Source organism: Gracilinanus agilis, chromosome 1, assembly GCF_016433145.1.
Source record: "Gracilinanus agilis isolate LMUSP501 chromosome 1, AgileGrace, whole genome shotgun sequence".
Classification (NCBI taxonomy): Eukaryota; Metazoa; Chordata; class Mammalia; order Didelphimorphia; family Didelphidae; genus Gracilinanus; species Gracilinanus agilis.
In genome coordinates this window covers 720,478,658-720,489,182 of record NC_058130.1, presented here as the reverse complement: position 1 = coordinate 720,489,182, position 10,525 = coordinate 720,478,658, and the positions used below count along the sequence as shown (strand labels likewise).

Sequence of the window (10,525 nt, the reverse complement as noted above, 5' to 3'; positions counted from 1 at the left end):
AGAACAGAGAATGTCTAAGAGATGTCAGAGCTTAGAGAGCCCTTAGAATATAGAAGGTCAGGGCTTGGAGGGCTCTTAAAGCACAGAATGTTGAAGCTAGGAAGGATCTTAGAGATCATCTAGATCAACCTCTTGAAAGTTGGATTTCAGATATCTTGAGTCCTAATGGATAGATGCTCACCTTTCATCTAAGACTAGGTGACAAGGTTGTAGCTAGACCCTAAAAGCCTTGAGCGCGAGTACTGGTCATTCTGTGTACTTTATATCCCAGCATCTAACATTGTATCTGTCCCATAGTAAATGCTTAAGAAATGCTTGTTGATGGATTAATCAGGTGCCTGGGTGGCTGGTCTTCGTTGGCCAAGTCCTGGTGGTCATCTCTTAGTCTGTGGACTTTTTCTCCAAAGAACCCTGGGTTTCCTCTGACCCCTCCTTGGCCCTAGTGAAAGGCCTTAGAATAGGGATCAAGGGAAGTCCTGGAATGAGTAAATAGGGAGCTGGATGGAGGCAGAGAAGGGGAAGCTAGCTGCCAACCAGGATGCTTGAGGTCAATCCCCAGTCCTACCATGGGCTTCTCATGGGCAGATTCCATCCCTTCCCTAGTCCTCATTTTCTTCATATGTAGAAAGAGAACATTAGAAAGACCTTTCCCAGCTTTGGACCCCTATTTTCTGCATCCTAAAGCTCAGAGATTCTGATCCCTTGCTCTCCTTTGAGACTCAGCCATCCGTAGGCTCACTAGCCCTCACTGGGTGCAGAGCTACAGGGACTAAACTCTCAGCTTAGGGTAGGCTTCTGGGGCCCGAAGCAGCAGATCCTTCCCTCCCATCCCCTCCAGGCCAGCTGGGAGCTGCTCTAGACCCAATTCACTGTCTAGGACAAAGCCCAGAATAAGCAGAGACCCAGCCAGGCCAGTGCTGCTACTGTATTCAGGGAGCATTTCTATTTCACAAGTGTTTGCAGAATGGGGCTGCTGGGGGAGCTCTACACGTGTTTGTGTGTGTGCGTGCACGTGTCTGCCCACAGATTTACACATGTGGTTCAGAATACTGGGACGTCTGAGCCTGAAAGGGTCATAAATATGATCATAGAATATCAGATCTGGAACGCAGAAAATCAGCGACAGAGAGGGACCTCGGGACGTCAGGGATTCAAGAACATAGAACACAGCACATCAGAGCTGAAAGGGGCCTTTCCACATTGTTCAGTCGCTTCGGTCTTGTCTGGCTCTTCATGGTCCCATTTGGGGTTTTCTCAGCAAAGATATTAGAGTGGTTTGCCAATATTTATTTCAGCCCCCCCTCGTTTTATAGTTGAAGCAACTGAGACACAGAATAGAAGTGAGTTGCCCAGCCACGTAAGTTCGTGTCAGAGAGGGACTAAAAGCTCTGTCCCCCGACTCCCAACCAGGGTTTGAGGTTGGGAGGCACTTCTTCCTCCAGTTGATTGGGCTGGAGACAACTTTACCTGTGTCTGCTGGCATCTCAAAGTCCTCCACCAAACATGTGCCACACGGCTCCCTTCTCCGGTCCTAAAACATCACCCTTAGAGGCCCATTTCTATGCCCCCCCTCTCCTGGGACCCACCTTCCCCCCCCCAACTCTAGAGGGTTGGACTCAGGCTAAGCTCTCTGAGGGATGAGACGCCGTCTTACCTAATTTGACTTCTCCTCTAGTCAGACAGTCCCCTGGAACACCACCCTCACTCCTTCTGGAGTGTACTGCCCGCCCCCCCGTACCGCACTGAGGTCTCCAGCTCCCCCCAATTCGTTTTTGCTTTGAGTAAAAGAATTCTAAATTGCAGTTCTGTTCTCAGCCACGGATTCTGTTAGACAGACCGGTGTGTGCAGGTGCAAGGTCTGGGTGCGCTCTCTCCTACTGGAATAGGTCATTGGCTGTATTCATTTGTGTTTCCAGATGGACTCAGACACACACACACACACACACACACACACACACACTGGGAGTCAGGGAAGAACTTGCTGTGATTGAGGTACTCCAGAGGCCTAGGTTAGAGTCCCACATTTTCTATAAACTCACTGTATGATCTTGGGTTTCACTTCCCCCTTCTTTGCCTCGGTTTCCTCATCTAGAAAATGGGGAAGATACTTGTACCCACAGCCAATCTTATATACCTCCCATCCCCAAACATTCCTTCTCTCCCCAATGAGACCCCCTAAGGCACAGGTTTGTCAATGAAGCATCTTTAATCATGAGCACCTAGTTATTTCCATCTTCTGGACAGCCAAGCACCAATGAGCACTATGGTTCCACAGTGGGAAATCCAAAGACCTCAAAAATCAGTTCAGTCAGGACTGAACCTAGCCCTCTCCCTCCCTCTCCAACCCCCCTCCCCAAAAGCTGGTCAGAGCCCAAGCTCAGGGAAGGGAGCCTTGAAGGGTCAGAGCTCAGACCAGAAAAGGCCATTGCCTTCTCAAGGAATGTAACAGGACAGGAGGTAATGGTTGACATAGCCAGGAGTGACCCCACAGGAGAGAATGTTGGAAGCAAGGGCTGGTCAGCCCAGGGAAGAGATGATCAGAGAATTGGGCAGTGGGCGGACAGGGGAGGAAGGGAAGGTGATAAGCACCTCAAAGCACCAGCCTCATGGGGCAGAGGTAATGATTCCCAACTCCTTGCCCCAATCTCTTCACCTGGGCAAAGCCCAAAGGACTTCCCACAACAGGGAGACACCACTGGATGCAAAGGGAAGAGTATTGGCTCTTAGATTCAGTCTGGAGCCTGGCACTGGTACCTTCCAACAGTGTGACATTAGGCAAGTCACAATCTCCCTGAGCCTCAGTTTCCTTGTATGTAAAATGGGAATAATAATATATAGACTACCAACCTCACAGGGATGTTGAAAGGGAAAATGCTTTGTAAACTCTAAAGTGCTAAAGAAACAGAAGGTATGATTCCTTAACATCCAACAAATGATGTCTGAGGAGTTGAAGAGGTGGTCCTGAGCTGGAAGGGGTACCCAGGGCATGTCCTGTCTCCCTCCGATGCTGGCCAGGTGGGAGTGAGTGTGGTCCCAAGCTACCCACCACTAACAGGAACCTTAGGAGACTACAAAATGTCCAGGTCGGACAAATGGAAATTCAGGGAGATGTGGGCTCTGCTGAACTGGGGTGGATGGGAAAGAGTTGGAGCCCACCCCCTCCTACTCAGTAACACCTGTCTACTGTTTACCAATTTTTAGGGATTCCCTTTTGCCCACAGGGTTAAGTTTAAATTCTTTTTCTTGGCATTTACCACCTCTGTCATCTGGTGCCACTCAGTCATTCCAAACTTCTTTTGTTCCTCCTGTCCATGTACTTTATGCTCTAGCCAAATTGGAGAACTCTGCTAAACCCTTCTCCTCCCTGCCCCCCCAAAACACCCCAAACTCCACACTCTGTGCTCTTCTGGGCTGTTTACTGTGCATGGAATACCTTCCCTCTAGCTCTTTGCCTACCGAATTCCTACCCATCCTTTAAAGTACAGCCAAATTGCCACCTCTTCCAGGAAGTCTTCCTTGAACTTCCTGGTTGATACTGACCTTCCCTCACAGACCTGATAAAGCACTTGGCTTACCCCTCAATAATTCACATATCAAGTAATGCTGTGTAAGTATTTAATTTGTGTTTGCTTCTTGCCCCCTTTAACAGACTATGCACTCCATGAGGGCAGGTGGGCATTCTTATTAAACTGTCTCCTCTATTCTAACCCAGCCAAGACAATGCTTTCTAAACAGCAGATGTGTTTCATGTGTATTGAACTGACTAGAATTGTGTGCCCCAGGAACAGTGGTCACCAGTAACTGTGTAGCACCACCAGGAGGATGGAGCCAGAACTGCTCTAGAACCCAAAAGTCCTGTGCTAGAGTTCCCCACGGGGACCAGTTTCTCTCTATGGTCCTGAATCCTTATCAGACACTAACCAATTTGCTCCCAGGGAAACGATTTTGACATGGCTGCTATGGAAAGGGGCTGGGGCATCTGATTCTGTAATCCAGGGAATTTCAGAGCTAGAAGAGACCTTGAAAGATCATCCCATGTTACAGATAAGAACACTGAGCTTTAGAGAGTTTAAGTGACTTGCCTAGGATCACACCATGAGAGCCTCAGAAAGGACCAGATGCCAGTTCTCTTTCCAACACACCATCCTGCATTGTCTAGTGCAAAAATGATTGCCCCAAGGGTACACAAATGAGATAGCAAGGCTGGGAATAGAAGCTAGTCCCTGGCCCCTGATCCAGGACTCTTTCTCCAACCCCTCAACACCCTTAGCTTTGTTTCTTTTCTCAATGATTGGCCCCTTCCTTCCCCTGACCTATCCCAAACTAACCCTGAGGTCCAACCCTAAGGGACCTGTATGAATGGATGTGGAATAGCTATTACTGCCAGCTGGGGGCAATCTATGGAACCCAGGAAGGAAGGAGTTAAAGGCTGGCCTGATGGCCAAAGGACTAGCTTGAGAAGTGGAGAATGGAAGAACCCTTTCTGCTCCTGGGCTAGGGTAGGGGTAGACTACATATATTTATTTCTTCCCAGCTCCCCTCCAGGGGAATCTAGGCTTTTCCTAAGCAACAGATAGGCTAAAGGAGCATGAAGGAGACTGAGTTGAGGAAGTTAGAAGAAAGATGAGAGTTAGTGATATCCCCAGGATCAGAGGTCTTCCCTTGGAGTCAGGAGGTATCTCTAAGGGTTGGGAGCTTCCCAGAGAAGGGGATAGGGGTGGAGGATTATCCCTGGGGCCAGGGATCTGGAGGGAATTCCTTGGGGTTGGGTGTTGTCGTTGGGTTGGGAGCTAGAAGGGATGTCCTTGGGTTCAGGCGGCATCCTCGGGGTTACGGGTCACGGTTTCGTTTACTGCCCCAGCCTGGAGCATTTCCATCCTCCTTCGGCGACCAGGGATTCTGCGAGTAGGGAAAGGAGATAGGCTTCTGCGCCCAGGGCCTCCCATCTCACGGCGAATGTCTTCCAGTGCAGTCCTCGGAGAGTCCAGCAGCCTTTGGAAAAGACTACGTTGACCAGCGGGGCGTTCCTGACACTGAAAGGTCAAGGCTGTGCCCACATCCGCCTTCATCTCCCTCGAGAAGCCATCTGAGGTACCATCAAAACAGCGGCCAATGGCAATCTCTTTGGCCAGCCGGGGATTCTGGTCCGTCACCGTATAGATGCCATAATTGTGGCCTAAGGGGTCTACAGGTGCAATCATGGAGAAGCCTGAGGGGTCATCGGTTGGGGCCACTGGAGGGTGGCGGGCCAGGTACTCCCTCAGGAGACTATTGACAGCTATGCGTCGGCAGCTCCCTTGGGGGATGAGGGTCACCAGGGTCCGATCGGGCAGGCGCTGGTCAAACAGCATCCCGCTACATTTGAACTCCACGCAGGCTGCCGAGGTGCCAGGGTGCTCCATGTCCCTTACGCTGCGGGCATCCCGAAGCCCATAGAGTTGGCCCTGGGTGCGAGGGTGGCTGCCCCCAGCATTGTGAGACCGTACCATGTAGTCCTGGGGCCCCTGAATCTTGACTTTGATGAAGCAGGCCCGGAACTCCTGGGGGTTGGGCCACCAAGAGAGGTAATCGCCAGTCCAGGAAGCCAGCTCACTCTCCCGGAAAGGGACCACATTATACTCATACTTGTCTGCCTCCACCCGGGAGAAGCGGAAGTGATTGGCCGTCACCGGAGCATCCTCGCACTCGCGCAGGCTCCGCCAAGGGTAGATGGGGCCTTGAATCTCATCCAGGTTGTTGGGGTTGGGCTTGGCCAGGTTAATCCGGAAACCATTCTTCTTCAAAGCTGGATCATCGTGGTCCGTCCTCCGGTAGCCCAGCTTGTCCAGGTAGGGCTGCGTCACACCCACAGTCCCCGGATGAGGCTGGGGACTGGAAGGGGCGGGCTCTAGTTCTTCACCCCCGAGGGCAGCCGTGACGTAGGCAGTGTAGGCATCTGCCCTCTCCGCATCACAGAAAGCGGGGAGGCAGGCTCCGTTGGGCCCCGTGACCGCACTATCAAAGCGCCCCCAGGCGCGGGGATTGGCAGAGTAGCCCGGCGCAGGTTCCAAATTGACCAAGGTCACCACCACCCCCTCCACTTGCTCGCTGGGTATAAACTTTTCATTGATGTAGGCTCGCACTTTGACGAAGCATCGTCTACGCTCTGGCACGTCTAAATTGAAGAGCCGCCGCTCCCGGATTTCCACATTTCCTATGAGGAATGTCCGCTCCTCTCTCCGGACCCTGCGCCCGGCAGTCTCCGTGTGAAAGCTGCTCTCCTCCTCCCATAATCCAGTCATTGGATTCAGGGACCACAGCTTCATCTCCTCCGCATGCCCCGCCATGTAGATCTGTCCAGCGTCCATGCGCACCTCCACAGGTCCTGTCTGGAGCTCCTCTCCGGAGCCCTCCGCTCGAAGGTCCACCAAGAACATGCCGTAGGTCCGCAGCGGCGCCAGCTCCCCATTGTCGTCCACGAAGCTGAGGTCACTGGAAGCAGCAGCTGCTGTGGCCAGGTCCCGTGGGTCCAAGAAAGTAACACTGGCCTGCACGGTCCCGTTATAGGGCTCTCCATTCGCGTAGTAGAAGGCACCGGAAGGGATAACGATCTCTCCTATGGGGTCCATCCCCTCAGCTGTGCCCAGGGGAATGGTATTGCTTTTATCAGCATCCAAATGGATGGGTTCCTTCTTGCGCATGACCTTTACCTCCTGGTAAACTCCACCGCCCCGAGGGTCAAAGGGCAAGACTTTGATAGCATCCACAAACTCCTGGTGTCCATCAATAAAGGTCACAACAAGGCGCTCAGTGGCTGGAGGTACCTCGATGGTGAAATCACCTTGGTAGCCAGTAAAGCCAGTTTTCTCCTTCCCCAGGAGGATCTGGGCAAAGCGCAAGGGCTCCTGGGTGTCAGCGGCCACAACTCGGCCCCTGACCAGCACCTTGGGGGGCATGCACTTCTCACAGCCACACTTGGCCACCACCTTCACAGGCAAGACATAGCCTGCACACTGGATTTCCCGAGTCTCTAAACGGCTCACAGAACAACATCTGTCACCAGCCTCCCCACACCGGAGGTTTGAGCCCTGTCGGCCAGGGCAGCGGGTATCAGGACAGAGACCCACATTGTAGTAGGCAGATCCTGAAGCGCCCTGGCGGCAGTCATCCGGCAGCTTGATGAGATGCTCAAGGGGCCGGGGATCACAGACCTGCTGACCTGGAGCTGGAGGAAAAAGCAGTGACCAGGTCAAGGGCTTAGCCTGGAGCCAGGACGCCAATCTGGCTAAATCCAAGGACGAGACTCAGTCTATATATTCAGGGACTCTGTCCAGAACTAAGGTTGAAAGCTCAGTTTGGGCCCAGAGTCAGGGTCCATGACTTGAGAGGGGACTCAGCCTGCCTAGAAAATGTCAGATCTCAATCTAGACCTGGGTCTGGGGGCTCAATTCAGGACAAGGACCTCAGTCCCATGCCAGGGTAGGCAACTGACTGAGGTCCTCCCAAGACTGAGGTCTCCATTCAAAGCCAGTGGGGGAGGCTCAGTTCAAGGCCAGAACTGGACAGAATCCAGGGCTGGGCTCAGTCATCCATACCATGAATCCATGCCCCTGGGTCTCCCCACAATATCCAACACATGGGACTCAGACCTCAATAACTACCCTAAAAATACCAGTAAAAGCTTATCTTCTCTCCTTTCTCCACATCCCAAATTCTTAGTAGTTCTAGTTTTATCCCCACCCACACCCCCATCCCTCCAGCCTGGCCTTGGGTCCCAGACATCAGAGGATACTCACACAACACAGTCAGGACAGCAGTGTTGGACTTGATGGTACCAGCATCGCTGTTGGCTTTGCAGTGGTAGGTGCCTGCCTGATCCGGGCCCAAGTTCCGGAGAATCAGGTTACTGTCATATTTGTAGACCTTTCGGTCCAGCAGGCTCCCATTGTGATACCTGGGAGAACAGAGCGGGAGAAGGAAGGAGGCAGGGAGAGGATGCGCTGGGATGGAGGAAGAGAGGGGATGCAGGACTGGGGCTCTCGTAGCAATGGCACAGGACAAAAGGAGGAGAATCTAAACCCTCCTTGGGATTCCCCAGCCCCTGTCCTATCTCCTGACCTACAAACTGGTGGTCTAGCCATCTGGTTAGCTGGACAGAAGAAGACAAGCTCCTTGTAGTTTTGTCTTTGAATCCCCAGCACTCATGCGGTGCCTAACACATTGGGAGGCTTAAGAATGTCTTTTGAGGGGCAGCTAGGTAGCACAGTGCCAGGCCTGGAGTTGGGAGGCCCTGGGTTCAATTCTGGTCTTAAATACCTCCTAGCTGTGTGACCCTGGGCAAGTCACTTAACCCCAATTGCCAGCCCTGACTGCTCTTCTGTCTTGGAACTAATACTCAGTATTCATTCTAAGAAAGAAGGTAAGGATTTAAAAAAAAAAGTCTGTTGGTTTGAATGAGTTCTCTTTGATTTGTCCCTCTGCTCCAATTTCCCATATCTAGTCACGTGCCTGAACCTGTTACATCTTTTCTATCACATCTCTGATATCCCTATTCATGTGACCATCCCTTTAATTTAGGCCCTCATCACTTATTGCCTAGAGAACTCTAACAGCTATCCAAACTGGCCACCCGTATTCATTTCTCTCTTCTCCAATCCATCCTTCACACAAAGGCTAAAAACATCTTTAGAAGGCACAGTCTTAATCATGTTATTCTGCTCAAAACTCTTCAGAGGCTCCCTACTGCCTCTAGGAAAAAATGCTTCATCCTTAGCCTGGCCTTTAAGGCCCATCCACAAGTTGGCTCCAATTTCTTTTTTTGGCCTTATTTCACGTCACTCCCCTTGACTATGTTCCAACCAGAGCAGACTCCTGGCTGTTCCCAGAATACAATATGTGATATTTGTAAGGTGCTTAGCACAGAGTCTGGTACATAGAGTATTTAATAAATGCTTTTTTTCCTTCCTCCTTTTTTCTTCTTTTCTCTCCTTCCCTTCCTTCCTCTTTTCTTCCTTCCTTCCTCATTGTTCCTTCTCTTTTTTCTTTTTTTCTTCCTTTTCTCCTTCCTTTCTGCCTCTGTGCATGCTCCAGGCTAAGAACGTCCTTGACCTTTTATATCTACACCCTTGCTTCAAGCCCCAGCTCAGGGTTCACCTCTTCCATGAAGTCTTCCCAGATCCTCAGCTAAAAATGCTCTCTCCAACCTTGTTTTCCCAGAGTCCTTTGTCTCAGCATTTCTTCTTGTATTATACTTATTTCCACCATATTGTGTCCCTATCCCAACTCTATTAAAATATAAGCATCTAGCTAAGAGCCTGGAACATAATATAGGTGTTTAGTAAATGTTTGATGAATGAATGAATGAATGAATGAATGAATGAATGACAAACCAAGGACTAAAATCAAGATTTTCTGACTCCAGGCCTATCTCTGTTACATCACAATGATCATATCAATTAATTAATAATCCAAAGTTTGAATGTAATGTGAACATTCACAAAGATAACCCCCATCTCACAGGAGGCACTTCCTATTCATTAGCCCAGAGCCCCCACCTCCCCTACCAAGCCCTATACCCAAGGGAAGCACTCCATGGAAATATGGGTAACCCTTTCATCACTGTTCCTTGTCTACTTAGCATGGCACATAGTAGGTGCTCAATAAATGCTTATTGATTGGGGGCAGCTGGGTAGCTCAATGGATTGAGAGTCAGACCTAGAGACGGGAGGTCCTAGGTTCAAATCTGGCCTCAGACACTTCCCAGCTGTGTGACCCTGGGCAAGTCACTTGACCCCCATTGCCCACCCTTACCACTCTTCCACCTATGAGCCAATACACAGAAGTTAGGGGTTTAAAAAAATAAATGCTTATTGATTGACCTACAGGTGATTTGAGGGAGATGGGGGAGAGAGGGTTTGGAAGAGGGGGACACATGGTCTTATTCCTCTTCTTATAAGCTACAGAATGCCTGGAGTCAACAATTTCCTTCCCCTCCCTAACCCTCCACCAAAAGCTCATATGATCTTGAGCTACATTAAGAGAGGCATAGCTTAGGGGCAGCCAAGTGGCTCGGTGGAAATAGGTCTGGAGGTGGGAGATGCTGGGTTCAAATTTGGTCTCAGACACTTCCTAGTTGTGTGATCCTAATCAAATCACTTAAACCCAATTGCCTGGTCCTTACTGCTCTTGTGCCTTGGAACTAATACTTAGTATTGTTTCTAAGATAGAAGGTGAGGGGAGAGAGAGACAGAGGGGAGGCAGGAGAGAGAGAGAGAGTGTGTGTGAGTGTGAAGGAGAGAGTGTGAAGGAGAGAGGGAGAGAGGGGGAGAGAGACAGGGAGAGATAATGTGGGTGTAAGAGAGTTTGTTAGAGAGAGAGAGACAGAGACAGATACAGACAGAGAGAAAGAGAGAGGAGAAAGACAGACAGAGACAGAGTCAGACAGACAGAAAGAGGAGAGACAGAGACAGAGAGACAGAAAGACAGAGACAGACAAAGAGGAGAGAGAGAGAGAGAGAGAGAGAGAGAGAGAGAGAGAGAGAGAGAG

At 50.6% G+C, this 10,525-nt stretch overlaps 1 protein-coding gene across 1 annotated transcript in view; it reads right to left on the bottom strand.

The window, feature by feature from the left end:
• Positions 1-4,267: 4,267 nt before the first annotated feature.
• CILP2 (cartilage intermediate layer protein 2) overlaps positions 4,268-10,525 on the bottom strand; it is a 20,586-nt gene continuing 14,328 nt past the window's right edge. Inside the window, exons 7-8 of the mRNA XM_044685313.1 lie at positions 7,776-7,933; positions 4,268-7,204 (exon numbers count right to left, since the gene is read on the bottom strand). Of these exons, the coding sequence (XP_044541248.1) occupies positions 4,812-7,204; positions 7,776-7,933 (2,551 nt within the window). The 3' untranslated portion in view covers positions 4,268-4,811. The remainder of the gene's footprint in view (positions 7,205-7,775; positions 7,934-10,525) is intronic.